The sequence below is a fragment of the Pecten maximus genome, chromosome 4 (assembly GCF_902652985.1).
Source record: "Pecten maximus chromosome 4, xPecMax1.1, whole genome shotgun sequence".
NCBI lineage: Eukaryota > Metazoa > Mollusca > Bivalvia > Pectinida > Pectinidae > Pecten > Pecten maximus.
Window position 1 is genome coordinate 47,420,620 of NC_047018.1, and position 24,309 is coordinate 47,444,928.

Below are 24,309 nucleotides of genomic sequence, written 5' to 3' on the forward strand. Positions count from 1 at the left end.
TAAGTCACTAGCCATTGTCCACAAATAAGTCACTAGCCATTGTCCATAAATAAGTCACTAGCCATTGTCCACAAATAAGTCACTAGCCATTGTCCACAAATAAGTCACTAGCCATTGTCCACAAATAAGTCACTAGCCATTGTCCACAAATAAGTCACTAGCCATTGTCCACAAATAAGTCACTAGCCATTGTCCACAAATAAGTCACTAGCCATTGTCCACAAATAAGTCACTAGCCATTGTCCACAAATAAGTCACTAGCCATTGTCCACAAATAAGTCACTAGCCATTGTCCACAAATAAGTCACTAGCCATTGTCCACAAATAAGTCACTAGCCATTGTCCATAAATAAGTCACTAGCCATTGTCCACAAATAAGTCACAAGCCATTGTCCACAAATAAGTCACTAGCCACTGTCCATAAATAAGTCACTAGCCACTGTCCATAAATAAGTCACTAGCCATTGTCCACAAATAAGTCACCAGCCATTGTCCACAAATAAGCACCTGTACATGTCCACGAATATGCCACTATCCACAAATAGGCCCCTTCATTGTAAAATACATGTGTAGTAAGCTAGAAGTGGTTCAGCAATAAACCTTTCCTAAACTTTAATAGTAAATATACTGTACTTGAGTGTGAATAGAGTTCTGCCCATTACAAATACTGCTAGGTATGTATACATTGTATTCAAGATCAAAGTTGTGTTATGTATATGCATGTATTTATATTGTTACGCAATTCACAAATTACAAATTTACAATTTCTAAGAGTCTCGACTTTTAGACATGGGTTGTATAAATTTAAACGTGGTGTGTAATAATAAAAACTTTTTCCTGTGTTGTTGTGCAGTAATTTATCACCTGTCAGGCCCCTTTAAATAAGGAACAAATAATTGGATCACGATTTCTGGGCACACCTTACAGGGACCCAGGCTGTATATCTTTTTGCACCCTGTTTAGTTTGCTAGGCATTACAAGACAGCTTGTCTCTTCTGCTATTAGGGAAGAAGCTTCCGTAGAATCAGTTTCAATTAATTTCTGTGCATGTGTATATGGACTTGTTTTAGATTGCCGTTTATCTGTGTTGTATTTCCTCAATCAATAGAGATACTTTCCTGGCTTTTATATTTATCCATTACCAGGCCCTATGGGTTTTTACTGTGAATGGTCTATTATGTTTAAAATGCTGTTTTTTTCACCGGCATTAAATATTTGTTTGTATCTCTCTCGAGTTTCTTTAAATGGCTACTAAATTTAGTCATCTGAGGTTTTTCTACAGTAAAAATCGTTTATAATGATCACAGCCGAAAATCTAGAGAAATAGTTTGTTACATTGTATATATATATATCTGAAATTTAGTACCATATTTATCCTCAAATAAGTCCCTGTCCACAAATAAGCCCCATTTCGAAAGAATCATCAGTATCAAGATAGTAAGCAGGGATTTTCCTACAATAGAAACGGTCTGTTAAAAGGACCCATTCCCCTAAAAAAAAAATTGTGAAAATTCCTAATTTGCCACTAAAAAATTCCCAATTTTGAAGTCACTTTTTAATGATTAGGTATGTTTTATATACAAAGACCTTTATTAGGCAATTTTGAAAAATAAAAAACAGCTTCAGGTAACAAAATGAAATCAAAAATAGTATAAAGGCAAAGAAAACCTGAAATTTGTATGAATTTCATTATTTTTTTGTTTTCCCAATGTCACATTTTGTCGCATAGAAATTCCCAATTCACTGGACCCTGGACCCAGTTGAAAAATTGTAGGAAAGTCCCTGGTAAGATAAAATCAATTAACAAATCCCTCCTCAAACTTAAATGGTAAACATTTTATTAATTACACCACGCGTACGGTACGTGGCATATTCGAGGATAAGGTTGATCCATTCTGTAATTGTCTTAAAAAATTTAAAGTTTTACTGTATACAAATGTATTTTTTGTAGTATGGTGTTGGTACACACAGATGTGTTAATTAACAATAAACCTTTATTTTTGTAAATTTTAAGTAAGCAACAAATATCTTTTTAATTTGTGTCATAATAATTACGCCTACTGGAGTCTGATGACCACCTCACCTACCTGGTCATAGTTAGACGGTGACCTTCCTGTGTTTTTGGTCTGTAGGATCGCGCTCAGGTTTCCGCGATAATATAGTCAGTTAGATCGCCAGCCATGAAACCTTAAATGAAGATCTGAGGTGCAGGGTTGGACCCATGTCAGTTTGTTTTTATTAGGAACCTAATAAATGGGCAAGTCAGTGCTGCTGTGGTTGTGTCCTTTGGCAAGACACTTTACCCTAATTACTCTGGATGGCATGTTACGAGCATTCTATATGTTGTTCAGTGAAGTAGTCACCAACTACTACAGGGAGACCCCACCTTAAAAAGGCCCTGGCTGTTCACAGGGTGATCATGATAAACCCAGCAAACACAGAAATAAAAAATGGTCTCTAGGATAAGTTCAGGAGCTTTATTTTGTATTTCGCTGTTTCATATTTCATATTTGACAAAAAAAAAAAGATAACTGCTACAGGCCTTTAATCATCGCCATAGATGCTCAAATAATCTTTTTTCCTTTAATGTTTAGATGTGCAAAATATTAAGATGTCCTCTGTGCCAAAGATGTTCAGAAGATCAAATATTCATCCGTATTTAAATAGTTAGACTAACTATTTATTCTGTACTAAAAATGTTTATACTGTATATTAAAAAATTTTTTGAAATACATGTATAATGTTCATAAGTTTGAAATATTTCTCTGTACTAAAAAGGTTCAGATATTCAAATATTTCTCTGAACTAAAATTAAAAGTTCAAAGATATTCAAGTATTTCTCTAAACTAAAATGTTTAGATGTTTAAATAATCTTCTGTACTAAAATTGAATGTTTTAATGTACAATTATTCCTCTTGTACTAACTACTGAAATGTTAAGATGTTGATATTATATTTTTAAAAGTACTAAAAATGTTCAGAAGTTCAAATATTCCTCTGTAATAAACCTTATAAGTACTGATCATGAGTTCTACTGATAACATGTTTATATAGATGTTAAATATTTGTGTGTTCTGACGCTTTACTTGCTATTTAACCTAAGTGTATATGATCTCCAACCCCACTTATATAGCTATCATTTCTGTTTCCTTTTTCGAGAAATCTGACAATTGCATTGTAGAACTGAATTAATGTATACACTACTTGACCTCTAAATGTGTTAATCATTCTTATTCCCGCGCAACTGGATAACCGTTACCTAAGTGTTCAATTCAATAAAATAAAAACTCTTTACATGTATACAGGTCCGTGAATATAAACTTTATTTATTTTACAAAAGTTTTGAAAAGGTTATATCAAATTATGTTAATATCATGCTTGTTGGCCCCAATGGAATCGTGTGATCTTAAGGGGTCTAACTGTGAGAAGATTTACTTGGGGGGGGAATCCACATGGTCAGCCAGCTCAGGTGACACCATACCTTTTTCATGTCATTGGGGAATTGAACCCAGGGGTGCCACCAAACCACCCTGTGAGGCACGTATTATATATTATATATATAGTAAATAAAAACTTTCATTTAAGATATCTTATAAGCCCCTGGACAGATTTAGTTCCTAAAAGTTCTACATCTTATGAAATTCTGGTGAATTGGTCATGATTAAGGTTTGAGATGAAAGGTTGATCATGTAGACGACTTTGAAATAAAAATATTGTTTTCAGGCTAGAATTAAGATATTTCATGAACCCCAGACATATTTAGCTCATATTCGCACCAGAAAAGCACACCAAGAAGTTCTTCCCTGGATTAGATGTTAATTAAAGCTTTATTGTGTTACTTTCAGTGTATTTGTGATTTTTGTGTTGTAGATGCCCAACCGACAGCAGAAGAAAGAGAGACATGGGAGAGTGTACAGTTAGTACTTAACGAAGGCCAATCAATATTAGAGAGTGTGCAGGGCTATCAGGGAGCGTCCGAGTCAATACGACAGGTAGAGAGGATAATGTTTAATCCGATACCACTAGCTTTACATATCCGTCTGTAGTATCAATGATTAGTTAGTTACGTAGCTTGAATTGATTAAAAGGTTTCATTTGGCAATCTTATTTTTAAAACCTCATGTAGATTGTTGAAATTCCAGTAACCATTTAGCTTGTCTGGCCCAAAAGGATGAAGCATGGAAAAGTTTGCTAGGAAATGACCTTGACCTATATATTTGACACATGTTCTCTTTAACGAAAGACCTAGAATTATGATATGTGTTTGGTATTTTCCTGACTCAATATGTAACAGCCATCTGTCTATAATGGCCGTTCTGAGGCCCTAACTATTTATAACAGCCATTTGTCTATAACGGCTGTTCTGAGGCCCTACCTATGTATAACAGCCATTTGTCTATAATGGCCGTTCTGAGGCCCTACCTATGTATAACAGCCATTTGTCTATAATGGCCGTTCTGAGGCCCTACCTATGTATAACAACAGCCATTTGTCTATAATGGCCATTCTGAGGCCCTACCTATGTATAACAGCCATTTGTCTATAATGGCCGTTCTGTGGCCCTACCTATGTATAACAGCCATTTGTCTATAATGGCCGTTCTGAGGCCCTACCTATGTATAACAGCCATTTGTCTATAATGGCCGTTCTGAGGCCCTACCTATGTATAACAACAGCCATTTGTCTATAATGGCCGTTCTGAGGCCCTACCTATGTATAACAGCCATTTGTCTATATTGGACATTCTGAGGCCCTCCCAATGTATATAATGGCCACTTGTCTGTAATGGCCATTATGAGGCCCTCCTAATGTATATAATGCATGGCCATCATCCATATTCTGAGGCCCTCTCAGTGTATAAAGTCACCTGTCTATAATGGCTATCTGAGGCCCAAACAATGTATTTTGATATGTTATATACCTCAATATAATGGTGTTGACTTTTAAAACAAAATCTTAACATTTCTTTCAGGCAATATCCAATCCCAACAATGACGACCTACAGGAGAAGGCATGGGATTCTGTCTGCCCCCTAGTGGAGAAACTCAAAACCTATTTCGAATTTAGTGCACAGTTAGGTAAATAAAGACTTCTACTTCTACACTGTAGACACAATTTGAAATTGATTAGTAGTATACAATGTATAGATAGGTATCAGATTGTAAAATGTTTAAAATTCCATTCACCTATAGTCTGTTTTAATGTCTTTAAACAAGAATTCACCTATAGTCTGTTTTAACATCTTTAAATAAGAATTCACCTATAGTCTGTTTCAATGTCTTTGACCAGGAATTCACCTATAGTCTGTTTCAATGTCTTTAAACAAGAATTCACCTATAGTCTGTTTCAATGTCTTTAAACAAGAATTCACTGATAGTCTGTTTTAATGTCTTTAAACAAGAATTCACCTATAGTCTGTTTCAATGTCTTTAAACAAGAATTCACCTATAGTCTGTTTTATTGTCTTTAAACAAGAATTCACATATAGCCTGTTTTATTGTCTTTAAACAAGAATTCACCTATAGTCTGTTTCAATGTCTTTAAACAAGAATTCACCTATAGTCTGTTTCAATGTCTTTAAACAAGAATTCACCTATAGTCTGTTTTATTGTCTTTAAACAAGAATTAACCTATAGCCTGTTTTATTGTCTTTAAACAAGAATTCACCCATAGTCTGTTTCAATGTCTTTAAACAAGAATTCACCTATAGTCTGTTTTATTGTCTTTAAACAAGAATTCACCTATAGCCTGTTTTATTGTCTTTAAACAAGAATTCACCCATAGTCTGTTTCAATGTCTTTAAACAAGAATTCACCTTTAGTCTGTTTTAATGTCTTTAAACAAGAATTCACCTATAGTCTGTTTCAATGTCTTTAAACAAGAATTCACCTATAGTCTGTTTTATTGTCTTTAAACAAGAATTCACCTATAGCCTGTTTTATTGTCTTTAAACAAGAATTCACCTATAGTCTGTTTTATTGTCTTTAAACAAGAATTCACCTATAGTCTGTTTTATTGTCTTTAAACAAGAATTCACCTATAGTCTGTTTCAATGTCTTTAAACAAGAATTCACCTATAGCCTGTTTTATTGTCTTTAAACAAGAATTCACCTATAGCCTGTTTTATTGTCTTTAAACAAGAATTCACCTATAGTCTGTTTTAATGTCTTTAAACAAGAATTCACCTATAGTCTGTTTCAATGTCTTTAAACAAGAATTCACCTTTAGTCTGTTTCAATGTCTTTAAACAAGAATTCACCTATAGTCTGTTTTATTGTCTTTAAACAAGAATTCACCTATAGTCTGTTTCAATGTCTTTAAACAAGAATTCACCTATAGCCTGTTTTATTGTCTTTAAACAAGAATTCACCTATAGTCTGTTTTATTGTCTTTAAACAAGAATTCACCTATAGTCTGTTTTAATGTCTTTAAACAAGAATTCACCTATAGTCTGTTTTATTGTCTTTAAACAAGAATTCACCTATAGTCTGTTTTATTGTCTTTAAACAAGAATTCACCTATAGTCTGTTTTAATGTCTTTAAACAAGAATTCACCTATAGTCTGTTTCAATGTCTTTAAACAAGAATTCACCTATAGCCTGTTTTATTGTCTTTAAACAAGAATTCACCTATAGCCTGTTTTATTGTCTTTAAACAAGAATTCACCTATAGTCTGTTTTAATGTCTTTAAACAAGAATTCACCTATAGTCTGTTTCAATGTCTTTAAACAAAAATTCACCTATAGCCTGTTTTATTGTCTTTAAACAAGAATTCACCTATAGTCTGTTTCATTGTCTTTGACCAGGAATTCACCTATAGTCTGTTTTAATGTCTTAAGTAATTCTTGTTCAGGTTCTCTCTGTCGCAGAAATGGATGTGTATTTCTCATATGTCCTATGTTGGTACCCTTATATATATATATATATATATATAAGTCTTTAATTGTACATGGTATATTTTGAGACTTGTTGGAAGAGCATATCAGGCAGCCATCTTGTATTTTGACAGTGAAGATTCTAATTGCTTTTTCTAATAAAGGAAAAAAAAAATAAAGAAATCTATCCAAAGTGACAAATATATATACATGTACATATCATAGTATTCCCTTGTTAATGCATGTTAGTTTCAAGAATGATAGCTGTATAGGGATAACAGCAGACTTCGGATTCCGTCTTGTAGAAGATTATGACAATGCACTATTGTGTTTCAAGAAATACAAGATGTTCCTTTCACATAACTCTGTTCCTCTATATGCTTTAACACAAAAATGATCCTTTATTTCCTCAGAGCATGTGGTACCAATTTTACTGTCCGACCTTTGCTCCAATGACATGGTTCCCTTGGAACACCTGGAGTCACAACAAGCATTATTCAAACAGTTTGCCGAAATACTAGACTTTGTTCTCAGATTCGATGACTTGAAAGTAAGTATGGGAATAAACACACTATATGTATATATATAATATACATGGAATGATTTTGTCCTAATATAATGGTTAGGCAGCTTTGGGTAATGCTAGCCAGGCCAGGCACTTAATTTTGTGTCGTAGATCATGAGAACAAGGCCCATATATATATATATATATAATAAATTAAAACTGGCTTTTTTATCATCTTTGTTTCTATATTGCATATACAGTTATAGCTTTTTGATAGGGTCAATACAAGATTTTATTAACCCCAGACCATAGCTTTTTGATAGGGTTAATACATGATTTTATTAACCCGAGACCATAGCTTTTTGATAGGGTTAATACATGATTTTATTAACCCGAGACCATAGCTTTTTGATAAGGTTTTATTGACCGAGACCAGAGATATTGTCTGATTTTTCTTTCACATCAATAAAAGATTATAAAACTGTATTGATCAAAATCAAAAAGATATATGCAAGAGGTTTTATTATAAAATGATAATTTCCTTAATATTCAGTAAATGCATGTCGAGATGCAGCTTTATGCACTTGAAAAGTTCTCAGCCCTAACAAAACACTTCGAAGAAGTTAGGAATTATATTAGTCTGTCAACAATAAATATAAACGAGAATGTTCAGAGCCAGATTGATAAGGTTCATACATTCTCATGTTGACCTCATTGGAGTTTATTTACTAATGATCATGATTGATGTTGACTTGACAGATGACAAACCCATCCATACAGAATGACTTCAGTTACTACAGAAGGACGCTCAGTCGAATGAAGATGGTCAATGAGGTAGGAGGATAAGCAAAATTAGTATTGGTGATGCTAAGAGATTGAACCAACACAGAAAGATATCAGTATTTCAGAATACATATTGGCATTATCCAGCATTGTCCTTTAAGTATATGATCATTCAGTAACCGAAATGAGGGTGGTCGGGTGGCATTGTGGTAACACACTTGCCTTTCACCTAGGCGCCCAGGGTTCGATTCTCCGATCGGACGTGAAAAGGTACGCGTTCACATGCCTGAGCACATCGGTTTTCCCCAGGTACTCCGGTTTCTTCCTGCAGTAAGACCCCTTGTGCGCTTCCATTCAGGTCATCAAGCAAGATTAATATAAGCTGATATAACTTGTTTCGCAATTGTTGTAAAATAAATAAAGTTTACATTTTCTAACCAAAATTGTTTTTATAAACAGATCACAAGATTGCCGATTGTTACACTACACAAGTATTTTATATCACTTGATCTCAAAGGGACCTTGATTATTACTGTTTAAATATTCGTCCATGGTTTTTCCATCCATCTGTCCATCCCACTTCAATTAATCAGCATCTCACTATTGGTCCAGTAGCATGCTACGATGCAGGGCTACCAAGTTTAGATATCTGACCTCTACTCCAGCTTTCTTCCATCTCCAAAATCTGGCACGTCCTTAAATGACTCTGGCTGGTAATAGGACATTAATAAAATAAACCTACACCTGGACTTGCTTTCAACATCACAGAGGTAAAATCTGTGGAAAGTTTTTAACAACCTCTGATTATCCAAAAGCCTATGGGCCATGATATTTTGCAATTGGCATGCCGAGATGGAGGGTCTCATGGGTCTATCAAGTTTGTTCAAATGAATGACCTTGAAATATTTTTATGGTCACAAAGGTCAAATGTGCTAAAATCTTACATTATGCCAAGGTTGTAAAGCACTAATGAGATTTACCACTGACTGATTTAAGTATCAGGTGTCAGTATTCTTTATCAGAACTGCAACGACGAAATTTACTCAATAAAACATCATGTCAAACTTATCTCATAATGCATTGCTGTATGCCTATCACTCATGCTTGTATTGTATGTAAGCCAAAGCCTTGTCAGCCATGTTTAATTAATTATTTTGTAAAATGACCTCTTGTTTACACTAAAAGAAAGTTGACTGAGTTAATAAATAAATTCGAAATCTGATAAAAAAAAATTGGGGTTTAAGACCTGTCACTTAACAGGCCCTTCGGGCCTCTTGTTACCAAAATAATGTGCTAATACAGAATGTAATGTTTCATGTACAATGTCAGATGAAAGAATATTAGAGAAACTTGTTTTGACATCACAAGTTTATGAAAATAACTTGTGTGATAAACTAAAATTTTGTTTAAAAATGTTAATTTGTTTTTTTAGGACGATAACCACACGGAAAATGTGGTATCTAACGAAATGGCAAACAGGATGTCACTGTTTTACGCAAATGCCACACCCATGCTTAAGGTGCTTAGTGATGCCACCACCAAATTTGTCACCCACAACAAGGAACTCCCCGTGGAAAACACCACAGAATGTCTGGGAGCAATGGCCAATATCTGTAGAGAGATGATAGAGAATCCGTGAGTATGATAATCCTATAGATAATCCGTGAGTATGATAATCCTATAGATAATCCGTGAGTATGACAATGATATAGAGAATCTGTGAGTATGATAATCCTATAGATAATCTGTGACTATGATAATCCTATAGATAATCCGTGAGAATGATAATCCTATAGATAATCTGTGAGTATGATAATCCTATAGATAATCTGTGAGTATGACAATGATATAGAGAATCTGTGAGTATGATAATCCTATAGATAATCTGTGAGTATGATAATGATATAGAGAATCCGTGAGTATGATAATCCTATAGAGAATCCGTGAGTATGATAATCCTATAGATAATCTGTGAGTATGATAATCCTATAGATAATCTGTGAGTATGATAATCCTATAGAGAATCCGTGAGTATGATAATCCTATAGATAATCTGTGTGTATGATAATCCTATAGATAATCTGTGAGTGTGATAATCCTATAGAGAATCCGTGAGTATGATAATCCTATAGATAATCTGTGTGTATGATAATCCTATAGATAATCTGTGAGTATGATAATCCTATAGATAATCCTTGAGTATGATAATCCTATAGATAATCTGTGTGTATGATAATCCTATAGATAATCTGTGTGTATGATAATCCTACAGAGAATCTGTGAGTATGATAATCTTATAGATAATCTGTGTGTATGATAATCCTATAGATAATCTGTGTGTATGATAATCCTACAGAGAATCTGTGAGTATGATAATCTTATAGAGAATCTGTGAGTATGATAATCCTATAGATAATCTGTGTGTATGATAATCCTATAGATAATCTGTGTGTATGATAATCCTACAGAGAATCTGTGAGTATGATAATCTTATAGAGAATCTGTGAGTATGATAATCCTATAGATAATCTGTGTGTATGATAATCCTATAGATAATCTGTGTGTATGATAATCCTATAGATAATCTGTGAGTATGATAATCCTATAGATAATCTGTGAGTGTGATAATCCTATAGAGAATCTGTGAGTATGATAATCCTATAGATAATCTGTGGTGTGTATGATAATCCTATGGGGGGGGGGGGGGGGGGGGGGGGGGGGGGGGGGGGGGGGGGGGGGGGGGGCTTATTTGCGGGCAAAGGCTTATTTGTAGATAAATATGATAAGAAAGGGACTTATTAATGGGCAGGGACTTATTTGTGGACAGAGGCTTATTTGGGGTAAATGATCAGTTAAGCATACAGGTTTGTCACCTTTTCAAATGTAACTTCATTTTGATGTCTTTTTCTTTAAACACAAATGTAACTTTATATTTATGTCTTTTTCTTTAAACAGAGAATTCAATGCTCGGTTCCAAAATGCTGACACAAGGATGTTTTGTATGCGTGTGATGGTAGGCGTGATCATACTGTACGATCATGTACATCCTATAGGAGCTTTCGCCAAAACTTCATTAATAGATGTAAGTTCACAGGTCAAACCTCTGTTGAAAAATCACTAATAGATGTAAGTTCATAGGTCAAACTTGTGTTTAGAATTCATAAATACCTGGTAGATATAAGTTCACAGACCAATCTTCTATTAAAAAGTAAAAATTGATGTAAGGTCAAACTTCTTGTTTAGTGTTCAGGAATAGATTAAGTTTCACATGTAAATATAAGTTCACATGTCTGCCCTGCAGGTAGGGCGTAAGAATTGTACCTGCTGCCCCCATTACATGATCGTAAGAGGCGACTAAATTTGGGATCTTATCTTTTCTCTTCTCTCTTAACAACTTTCTTCTTCCTAATGTCTCCCTTGACAATGCCTCACTTTTGGCCTTTAGTTGAGCGTTCGCCCCTATGAGGAAGGTTTTGGGTTCTGTCCCTTAGCCGAGACATACCAAAGTCTTCGAAAATGGTAGTTGCTACTCCTGCTTAGCGCTCAGTATAGTTGGAGTGGAACGACTGGTTCGCCCGTTGTCAGTATAATGTGACAAGGTGGGGTGTGCTGCTGGGTGTCCTCGGCAGTATGCTTCAGTGAGATAGCACTATAAATCGGCAAAAGTTCCGGCCTATCACAAGGAGACTTAACACGAACATATCACAGCCTCCCAAAACTCACATACGCACTCATCACAGGCATGCATGTCGCACGCACAGGAGGCCGTCCTTAAATGACCTTAGCTGTTAATAGGACGTTAAACAAAATAAACCAAACCAAACAAAGTTTACATGTCAACTTCACATTTCATTAATAAATTTCACATGTCACAAAGTAATTGATTACAAGTAAAATCTTCATATTTCAAAATTTGTGATTTTACAAGTCAAGTAGCTACCATAAAATACATTAACATAAGTATGTGAAACTTACTGAAAACAACTTAAACCCTGGTATGTATATTATATCATTATCTACATGTATTTGTTAATCAGACTATTTATCATTATCATTTATCATTTTCTCCGGGTACTCCGGCTTTCCTCCACCTCCAAAACCTGGCACGTCCTTAAATGACCCTGGCTGTTAATAGGACGTTAAACAAAAACAAACCAAACCAATTTATCATTATCTATTTCTTTATAAGACTCTTCCACGTGTTATTAATTTCCTCGTGCAGCAGTTCCAGTAGGTTGTGTCAAGCACCTAATGTTGATATCGTTTGTTTACAGGTGAAGGCATCAATAAAAGTACTAAAAGATCAACACATAGGCCGAGTAGATGGATTATTAAACGCTTTAAGGTAAGTTTATGCACAGATGTCTGCATTTAGTATAAGTTTTTATAGAAAAAATATTAGTCCCTTCTCCTACTATATATTCACAGTAATAAAAGGCAGAAGTTGGGGGTGAGCTTCAATCCAACTAAAACTTTCATTTTCTAACTATAGAACCATAACATCATTACCCACAATTCATCAGGCAGATTTCTGATATTATCAAAAATAACTGTCACAATATACTATGATAAATTTACCATTTTTGCAATAAGCTTTATACCAATACTAAAGATAATTCTTGCCAGCGCTTGCTAGTGTTTCATATTTTCAACCAATTAGTGTCATGAAGTATTAAAATCTTTGAAGATTTACAACATGCACTGTTGCATAGGAGCAGGATCTTTCATGTGTTACAGATATTTCTAGCCAACTATTATAATGAAAAGCTTGCACTAATCCATGTCGTTTCCTTTTTACAGATACACGACAACCCATCTAAATGACGAATCAACACCAAAGGCTATAAAACAGATTCTGGCAGAATGAGACTACTGTGTATATATACAACCATGACATGGTCCAGCTGTAGGCAGTGATTTAGTGCTAAAACTTATAGACTTGTGGACTGACCAATGTAATGGTCAGTAGGGTTCAAAGGTCAAGGGGGTACTGTAATTCAGTAGCAGGGTTGTGGTGGATCAGAGTGTCTATCCCAGGCATACAGTGGATCTTTGTTAGTCAGGCACACATTTTCATATTTGCATATTTTCGTACATGTTGGTGAGCAATAACATGTTGTTTGAGAGCATTGTTTACTATAATGGCATCTGTGTCGTGTAAAACCACAGCACAGTACATGTATATCTGTCCCAGATTTTTGTGGTTAAGTAACTTAACATGGTTAACCAGTTAAGCAGGTTATCAAAGTTATAAGTAGTTAACCAGGTTATCAGTTATATAATAACCAGGTTATCGGTTATCAAAGTTATAACCAGGTTAACAGGTTATCAGAGATATCACCAGGTTAACAAGTTATATGTGTTATAACCAGGTAAGCAGGTTCTCAAAGTTATAACCAGGTTAACAGGTTATCAGAGTTAACCAATTACCAGGTTATGAGAGCTATAACCTGGTTAAAAGGTTATCAGAATTATAACCAGGTTAACAGCTTATCAGAGTTATAACCAGGTCATCAGAGTTATCACCAGGTTAACTCGCTTGTGAGATTAACAAGGATCCGCTGTTATGCCACTAGTATTGGTACCCATCACAATCACGTTGAAGTATACTCGGGAACCAACAAAACTAAACTGTAATTTTGAGATTTACTACGGACATCGGAAAGCTGAACAGTGATGGCAGCAGAGAAAGTTGATCATTCCACTAGTCTAGCTGGACTTGTTTTTAAATTTCATATTATTATTGTACAAACTCATCAGCTGTTATCTATACCATTGAATGCTGAGTTTGTTCACAGCAGTATGTGTAAAAATGTATATATAACAATTTGTCATAAAAATACATAAGATATCATATGTGCTCTTAACTCGCTGGTAACAAAAATCTCAGACTTTCTAAACTGTTGTCAATTTAATATTTCGCTTATTCTCTTCAAAATCATGATGAAAAGTGCCAACATATATTTGTCCGAGTGTTTGATTATGACTATGTGGTTAACAAAAACCCCTTAAGAAGAAGATAGTAAATACCATTGATTCAATGTACAAGATCTTTTTACTGTAAATGTGGAAATTTATGATGGAGGAAATTTATGCTAAATATACAAAGGCCGTTCCATAGTGAGAATTTTCCCCATGCTTATTATTTTGTAAAGTTTGAGGTATTTATGGAATAGGTGCAAAAGAAAAATTCATGGAAGTAACCCTAACACAGGTAATTTACTTAATGAATTCGCAAAATTAAACCCCAGTGGAAATAGCCATGTTTACAGTATAATACAGTGTGAATATGGTGTTTTATACCAGTAGTTCACAGCTCAAGTATCCACATAACCTACCGGTGTTAAAAATGTTTATCCAGTTAGATCCAGCGTCCCATATAGAAAATCACTGCTACTATCATTTTAACTTTACAACATTTACACATTGTATTTTGATTTTTTTTTTTTTTTTCATTTCTATAGTGCCATTAAAAGCTTTGAAAAAAAAAATTCAGAAAAAAAATATGTGGATTGAAAGGAAAATTTTCTGTAAAGCTGAAATTGAGTTTTAATGATGAAAACATAGTGGTCCAATAAAAGGCAATTTAATTTGCTGAAAAATAATTCAAAATTTGTGCAGAATTATTGGGCAAGTAGTTACCAATATTTACTTACCCACGGACCAAATATGATTTCCTTGGGCCATTTGATGTGGGGTTGTCTTCCCCTAACAAGAGAAGGAACACTTACGAGAGATAGTGGTACGGTAGTTGATGTTTGAGAAAGTTGGTCTCTAGCCAGGTTTGGAGAGTCTGCTAAAACTTGCTGTACGATTCAGTGACTGTCCATTCCAAGTTTGAGCGGGGCTAACTAACACAGCAATTTGCTGTACGGAGTTATATTATCAAAGTTAATTTATTGCCGTTGTGTTTTATAAGGCTTTGCTGGTTAAATTGTGTCCCATCACCGTCTACATGTAGTGTGTGTTGAGCTTGGAGTATCTGTACAAAAATCTATACACTTCGATATTTCTGATTAAATACAAAACCTATCGATGTATTGTTCCTGATCAACAGCTTCTGTTTGCTAAATGTATGTGATGGTAACAGCATTATTATACATATGATTTTTACCTGTATGGCTAAAATATGTAGGATATTTACCTGTATGGTTAAAATTTGTAGGATATTTACCTGTATGGTTAAAATATGTAGGATATTTACCTGTATGGTTAAAATATGTAGGATATTTACCTGTATGGTTACAATATAGGATATTTACCTGTATGGTTACAATATAGGATTTTTACCTGTAAGGCTAAAATATGTAGGATATTTACCTGTAAGGCTAAAATATGTAGGATATTTACCTGTATGGTTAAAATATGTAGGATATTTACCTGTATGGTTAAAATATGTAGGATGTTTACCTGTATGGTGAAAATATGTAGGATATTTACCTGTATGGTTAAAATATGTAGGATATTTACCTGTATGGTTAAAATATAGGATATTTACCTGTATGGTTAAAATATGTAGGATATTACCTGTATGGTTAAGATATAGGATATTAACCTGTATGGTTAAAATATGTAGGATATTTACCTGTATGGTTAAAATATGTAGGATATTTACCTGTATGGTTAAGATATAGGATATTTACCTGTATGGTTAAAATATAGGATATTTACCTGTATGGTTAAAATATGTAGAATACATTTATTGTTAAAATATGTAGATTATGTCCGACTTAAATGACAATAGTATTGCAGGAAGTTAAATTGCTTTTAATGATTAATTACTTTAAAATGTATATTTGTCACTCGGATCATGCCAAATATCAGTATCAATAAGTAAGCAACTTCGAAATTTTTAATATTGGAATATAGTTGTTAGTCTGTATATTTCTTTTATTTAGAGAAAAATACAAGGAGTCGAACCCAAGAAATTAAGAAACATTCTGAGCTGGTGTCTTGTACTTGGTAAATGTATAGATTAATGAAATTTTGATATCTTTATATCTTGATAGCGGGCTAATCTTCTGTAACAAAACTTTTCAAAGTATAAGTAAAATAATTTCAGCCAAAGATAGTTTATTGATCTCTAACTACACATATGGGTAATAGTTGCATTATCTCATACATAATTGTGTCAAAATTGCATATAAAAAAGCTATAAGTTATTAAACTTACCAGTAATCATTTAATCAAAAATAAAATACCTCCATTGTGGTTTATCTGTAAAATACAGTTGGGAGTATGATGTCATGTTAATTATGATGTCATGTTAAATATGCCATGTTAAATATGATGTCATGTTAATTATGCCATGTTAATTATGATGTCATGTTAAATATGATGTCATGTTAATTATGCCATGTTAATTATGATGTCATGTTAAATATGATATGTCATGTTAAATATGCCATGTCAATTATGATGTCATGTCAATTATTTAATGTAATTATGATGTCATGTTATCTATGATGTCATGTTAAATATGATATGTCATGTTAATTATGCCATGTTAATTATGATGTCATGTTATCTATGATGTCATGTTATCTATGATGTCATGTTAAATATGATATGTCATGTTAATTATGATGTCATGTTAAATATGATGTCACTTTGTGCTAAATGTTGCATAAAGGTACCAAACAGATGAAGACAAGACAGAAAAATCAAGCACTACGTAGGAAACCTTGTGATGTGTACGAGAAATTGTATTCTACAATAATTTGTATGTAAATAGGTTTACAGATCTTACGTCATACGTCATAAAAATCACCAGAAAGAGGAATAGAACAAGTACTAACAGTTATAGGATAAAATACTGACCAAAGATTTTAGTTTAATCAAATGTACAAAATTTTCAGAACAATCCTGGCCCTGGTTCTGTCATCATTCCTAAACTTATTTAAGGGAATTTCTCAGTTACAAATGTTCTATAGGAAAGCATTATTTGCTCTTCAGGAAAAATTTAGCTAAGTGGTTTTTTTCTTAAATTCTGTAATGCTTTCCTAGGAAAAATTTTAAGTTCAGGAATGTTGATCAAGCCGGTGCCTGGTGTGTGGTTTTCAAAAATCTGAAAAAAAAAAAAAATATTCGTAATAGAATTGTTCCCGCAAACATTCCACAGTTTAAGTTGATGGCAGTATAAAATGTTAGGTTGTCATTTCCGGTCTATTATATCGGTATAAATAAAGGAGAAATAATTTTTGGTAGGGCTACATTCTAGTAACTAAGTTCGCAGAACTGATTCAATTTTTTTTTTTTTTTTTTTTTAATTTGTTCTTTTGATATGTACATTTAAAAAAAATGTATTTGCATTTGAAATGTAAATTCTGGATGATTGACCACATATCTAACGAATGTATTATTATGTATGGTTTGATTTATCTTATAAAATTTATTCTTTAAAAACAACGGCGGTAATATGTACAATGTACAGAAGGTGTAAGGGAGATAACTCCGTAGAGTGTTATATCTATAATCTTCCCATATTAGATTTTAACACAGTATAGCAAAGTGTGATTTAGTATATGTTATCGATATCTATTTTTATAATGAGAGACATGAAAAAATGTAGGTTATTTAGAATATTTATGACAGAAAAACAAGGAGAGGAGAAATGAAGAGAAACAAAACATCCAGTTGAATATTATAATTAAAATATTTAATATATAGTAGAATTTTATGTGTCAGATTCAAACATTATTCATTTGATGAAACATAATTGTCTTATTGTGTAGATTTACAATTAATACCAAACTGTACATGTTATTTACAATTTTTCCGCAGTTATTATTATTTTTTTTTTTTTTTTTTTTTTTTGAGAAGTAAAAACAATTTGTTTTCAACATTCCAGAATAGGAAGATATTGTATAAGATATTTTACTTGTTGATAGCTCGGAATCTGAAAAGATCTATGTGACCTTTAACCTCAAGTATGTAATGTACATGTATATTAAATCACCCAGATGATTCCAATGTCAAAACAATCGATGAAGAGACAAATGTTGGAGAAGCCGTTCAAGGGTCAAAATGACTTTATAGAATATTGGTATTCTTGTTACTGTGTTAGATATTGTGGAATTTAAACAGGAAGGAATACCCATAAAATAAATAATTCATTGTAATTTGCGATGTGTTGATCTGCATGTTGTTGCAATTTGATGCAAGGGAGATAACCCATGATTAAATATATTGTTTTCCTGTTTGAAATCATTTCACTGAACGAGAGATAGATACCTAAATAGAAATTATCAGTTGAAATTGATTGTTATGTGTTTGTTGCTAATAGATGTTTTATGTGTGAGATATCAGGTACTTCGAGAAAGTGTGACAAGGCTTTTGTTTTGCATAATAATAACGATGAGCAAAATATTAACTGCTACTAGACTTCTGTACTGTCAATTTCTAATCTCACTTCATTCTTTTCATTTCTATATTTTATGTCAATATTTTGACATGAAAAATGTGTTTAGTGAAAATATTACCAGGAGCTCATTATCTGCCTTCTCTGGTGAGCAAGGGTGTTGATTCTGATGTCAACCTCATAGGGAAATCATCATTTATCTATTATATTGTACAAAGGATGTTGATCCTGGTGTCAACCTCATAGAGAGATCATCTCTATCATACTGCACAAGGGATGTTGATCCTGGTGTCAATCTCATAGGACGATCATCATCTCTATCATACTGCACAAGGGATGCTGATCCTGGTGTCAATCTCATAGGACGATCATCATCTCTATTATATTGTACAAGGGATGCTGATCCTGGTGTCAACCTCATAGGACAATCATCATCTCTATCATACTGCACAAGGGATGCTGATCCTGGTGTCAATCTCATAGGACGATCATCATCTCTATCATACTGCACAAGGGATGCTGATCCTGGTGTCAATCTCATAGGACGATCATCATCTCTATTATGCACAAGGGATGTTGATTCTGATGTCAACCTCATAGGGAGAGCATCACCTTCCTTTCTTGGGGTGTTAGAAAGGAAAATCGAAAACAAGATTTTTGTTTGATATTGTTTATGTTTGATGTGGAAAGATATTGGCCTTATGGTGAATTTGGTGCATGCAATTTTGTATAACCAGCAATGAGTTTTTGCCATTCTATGAATAGGATTCCACCTGGCTCTGGTTCCGGTCAGAATGCTTGCGGTGGTCTGTGATTGACAAGCCAGGTGGAATAAAGATTTGTGGTTTAATTGTGAACTTGGTGCATTCAGCTTTGTATATTCAGCAAGATTTTCTGCCAACTTGTGAGAAACCTTTACAAATTTCTACTGGCACAAGCTAATTTATAGTGGTCTATGAAAGCTTGATGGAGAGAGGCGGAGGATCAGAAATCCCCAGCCCTGTGACAATATAATGTTAATTGGCCTTTCTTATCTCTTATTTAAAGTGTTTATCACGTAATCCTGTGAATTTGCCAATATAGTATTTTTCCATATATCACTATTTACTGTAAACGTGGTTATTTTCGCGGGGGGTTAATTTCGCGATTTCCATATGTAAACTATACACGTTGGGGTAATTTTCGCGATCAATCCACATTTGTTTGTAGTTCGAGATTATGCAAATTGATAGCAAAATAATAAGCGTGGAGGAAATTTCGTGATCAAAAGGACTCTGTGTAATTAGCGTAAATTTCCCCCTCGCGTAAATTTCCACGTTTACAGTATAGTGTTATATACCCTGGAGAACGGTTCATTGGCTGCGCCACCCAGAAATTGATTCTGATGTCATTATATAGACAATGACGTAACATGTCATGAAACAAAAATGTTGCAACAAATTAAATGGCATCTTCATTTGAGTATGTCCTCCATATTTGGACTTTCACCTGTCAATTTGTATGTTTTCTATGTGGTAAAAGCATCTTAAACTTTTTCATTTCTTCGATGATGAGATGTTATGGAACTTGTCTCAATGTTTTAATTTTTGCTCACCAAGGCTTCCAAAAAAAACTTTAAAAGACCTGTTTTATAAAATCTATGAAAACTCATCTAAGATCCTATATTTCTATGTTATTTATGTTAATGTCCAGAGCTAAGCCTTTCAGACCATTTTCTGCATCAGAATTCCTGTAATTCATAAAAACATCCATATATCTTCATCCCACATGGATGCTTATTCATTATTAAAATTTGATATATATTCATTGTTAAACTTAAGTAGATAAAATGGTTTATAATCTTTCAGGTATATTTACCTCTATATATTTGTATTCTGTTTTCTAATATCTTGTGTTGTGGATAAACTGTCCTTTTATATTCTTGCTCCTGTTTTCCACTGCTGGGTAGAAGGGTAGTGATGTGCTGTGTTCAGTCAGTCACATACAATAAAGAGATTGTATCGGTTGGCATGTACAGATTTGATCTTTGTTACTTCATATATAAATAGCTGTTAGATTTGTTGAATGTATAATGGTGTATTACAGGTCTAGATATCCCTCGTCAGCTGAAACCTGTGAAATGAATAAATCTAGAGGTCTATTAGAGACGCTACACCAGCGACAGTGTTGGTCAGAAATATGTTTAAAATGAAAATAGGGTTTCACAGAAAAAATATATATCTAGTTAAAACCAAGATAAATATGCAGTAGCTATGAATTTCAGAGAAATATTTCTGTTGAAAAATATTTTGTACTTTTCTGTCCACGATGTTGCAATAAGGCCATTCTCCATACTCCAGGGGCTACATTTACTTTACTCTCTGCACCAGAGAGGGACGCCAGGGAGGGACACCAGAGAGAGACACCAGAGAGGGACATCAGGATGGGACAACAGGGAGGGACACTAGGGTGGGACACTAGGGGTGGACCAGAAAGGGACATCAGGGTGGAACCATAGAAGGACACCGGGGAGGGACACCAGAGAGAGACACTAGGGAGGGATACCGGGGAGGTACGCCAGGGAGACACCAGAGAGGGGCACTAGGGAGGGACAGCAGATAGGGACACCATAGAGGGACATGAGAGGGATATCAGGGAGGGACAACAGGGAGGCACACCAGGGTGGGACCTATAGAGGGACACAAGAGATGGACACCAGAGAGGGATACAAGAGGGTCATCAGGGAGGAACACCAGGGTGGGACCTATAGAGGGACACAAGAGAGGGACACAAGAGAGGGACACCAGAGAGGGACACAAGAGGGTCATCAGGGAGGAACACCAGGGAGGGACATCAGGGAGGGACACCGGGGAATAAAATTAAAGGTAACCTCTGGAGTATCGAGAATGCTGTATGGCCTAAAACATGAATTACCTGTTTCTGATGTGTAATTGTTATTGTGATCCGTACAAGAATTCCTGTACCAACTCTACGTCCTCATTAAGTTTGATTTCCCCTCCACCGTTGTTGATGCGCTATGCAGTAGGCCTGGTGACGATAGTGTTGGAATGTGCCTTTGTCGTTACGTGTGATTTTGTGTGAGAGATGTGTAGATATATATATATGTTGACACGATCTGCTTTCTATTTTGTTTTATACATTTTACGATTTGTTGCCGTTATTGACGATGTGAAATGGCTGTACTGTAGGGTGTTGTTACATAGTGTCGGGTAAAATTGCCTTATTCATATTTCTTGTCCAATAATCTAACCTTACCAGTGTGGTGAGAATCCACCCCTCATTTTCCTCATCAAACTTTTCCTATGATGAAATTATATCTGAATTTGCACACATGTATTGATAAATATTCGGATCATAATTATCAAAAAAAAAAATTAGATTTAAATTTAAAATGTTTCAAACAAAAAATAAAAGTTTTAAACCTTAATCATAGATTTTAAAATTTACTTTAAAAATTTAGCGTATTTCGTTTAGATAAAATTATTTAAATAATTCCTGAAGATATACATAGCAACGATTATGTGGTAAAAAAAGCATAAAGGTGAGTTAAATATGTAGTTCTGGTAAAATTCTGTACATGAATTATGTATACTGTGTCTTTGTGTAATTAATATTGATCGTTATATCTTTTACTAACTGTAACAAGAGCTGATGTGGAAATCACTCCCATTTATCATATAGATTTGGCTAATATATATATGCTCATTGATGTTTTCCCCGAGTACTTTTTTTCTGTATTAATGTTTGTCTACTACAAACCATAATAAATCTTATTTTCTCTTTCTATCAAATCGTTGTGTTTTTTATATTTGTACTTATCTGTCTGTTAATTATTAGCTCACTAGTATTGAATAAAAGTGAGCTAATGCTATTACCCCACCTGTGTCCTACCGAAACATTCGGTATCGTTTCTGAGATGAAATAACTGGTTGGGGTGAAGGACTACCAGTGCCAGTGAGCTTATGAGATGGTGCATAAGTAGTTGTTTTTCATTCATTCGTGGTCTGTCCTGTTTTAAAGGTCACAGGAGGTCAAATATGTTAAAACTTCCAGAATCTTCTTCCCAAGTCCATTTTACCAAGAGGCTTGATACTCTGCTAGCAGATACCTTGGACCGAGTGGTATGAAGTTTCCTCATATAGATGACCTTGACTTATTCTTAAGGTCACAGGGGCAAAAAAAAAAAAATTTGTGAATTTTCTGCTGCTGTTCCTGGGGCATTCATCTTTGGCCAGTAAGTACCTGCAATTAAGTGCTATGAAATATCCTAATACTAATGACCTTGAACTTTTTTAAGGTCACTAGGAGTCGAATGTTAAAAACTTTATAAATATTCTTCTCAAGTATCTTCAATGTCACGGGCTAAATACTGTAGTTAAAAAATCATTTGTGAATCTCGGTTAAAAAAGACCCAGGGGACGTGTCTTTTGCCAGTAGGTCACTGCTAATTTCTTCATAAATGACCTTGACCTATTTTAACGTCACATGATTGAAAAGTAAAACATCCCTTTTCAAATTTCATATTTACAAAAATGTATTAGATGGGTACATGTACCTGCTATGGAGTGATGCAAAGTTTCATTATACCAATGACCTTGTTAAAAATAAGAAAACGTTTCCCATTGATGAGAATTAGAAAACGTTTCCCATTGATGAGAATTAGAAAACGTTTCCCATTGCTGAGAATTAGAAAAAGAAAACGTTTCCCATTGATGAGAATTAGAAAACGTTTCCCATTGATGAGAATTAGAAAACGTTTCCCATTGATGAGAATTAGAAAACGTTTCCTATTGATGAGAATTAGAAATAGAAAACGTTTCCCATTGATGAGAATTAGAAAACGTTTCCCATTGATGAGAATTAGAAAACGTTTCCCATTGCTGAGAATTAGAAATAGAAAACGTTTTCCATTGATGAGCATTAGAAAACGTTTCCCATTGATGAGAATTAGAAAACGTTTCCCATTGATGAGAATTAGAAAACGTTTCCTATTGATGAGAATTAGAAATAGAAAACGTTTCCCATTGATGAGAATTAGAAAACGTTTCCCATTGATGAGAATTAGAAAACGTTTCCCATTGATGAGAATTAGAAAACGTTTCCATTGCTGAGAATTAGAAAACGTTTCCCATTGCTGAGAATTAGAAATAGAAAACGTTTTCCATTGATGAGCATTAAAAAGTTGTCCGTTGTTGAGATTAAACAAGAAAAATCTTTAAAAAAAAAAGATAAACGGCATAGTTTTAATGCTGTTGGTTATAATGTAAAACTGCTGGTGAAATAAATTAAGGAACTGATTAATAAATGCGTTTCAGCACGGATAACAAAACTACATCAGTTTGAATCATTTTTGGTGATAATAAGACTGCATTTGAATCAGGAATATGATTTTATTAATGTGTCATTTGAATAGATACATCCACTTATTCATCTTGCATTCAATCTTAATTTTATTTCGTCTTTAACTGTATATCTGCATTTTGAATTTACTGCTACATTGACCAATCACATACTTCATCTTGACCAGTAACGCCACCTGTCGCGTCATATCCGGGGCCAAATGAAAATTATACGGCTATGCCGAAAAACATTTTCCATTGTTGAAAATTAGAAAAAAAAGTTTCCCACCAAAACTATATGAGTTACGGATACAGTCGTTAAACGTCCTCGAGACTCGGACGAGACGCGTCAAATCATCAAAGATCTGTAGTTCCCTCCACAGGGGCTCGGTTTTAAGATTTTGAGTAACATATGACATCAGTTAACAACCACAACACTATAAATTAA

General features: G+C 34.1%; 1 protein-coding gene across 2 annotated transcripts in view; it reads left to right on the forward strand.

Annotated features, from left to right (window-relative positions):
• Positions 1–15,213, forward strand: part of LOC117326286 (protein FAM49B-like) — a 31,850-nt gene extending 16,637 nt beyond the window's left edge. For both annotated transcript variants that reach the window (XM_033882969.1, XM_033882970.1), the window contains exons 4-11: positions 3,870–3,991; positions 4,972–5,077; positions 7,288–7,424; positions 8,139–8,213; positions 9,595–9,797; positions 11,118–11,244; positions 12,437–12,507; positions 12,963–15,213. In XM_033882969.1, coding sequence (XP_033738860.1) covers positions 3,870–3,991; positions 4,972–5,077; positions 7,288–7,424; positions 8,139–8,213; positions 9,595–9,797; positions 11,118–11,244; positions 12,437–12,507; positions 12,963–13,029 — 908 coding nt within the window. In that variant the 3' untranslated portion in view covers positions 13,030–15,213. The remainder of the gene's footprint in view (positions 1–3,869; positions 3,992–4,971; positions 5,078–7,287; positions 7,425–8,138; positions 8,214–9,594; positions 9,798–11,117; positions 11,245–12,436; positions 12,508–12,962) is intronic.
• The last annotated feature ends 9,096 nt before the right edge of the window (positions 15,214–24,309 follow it).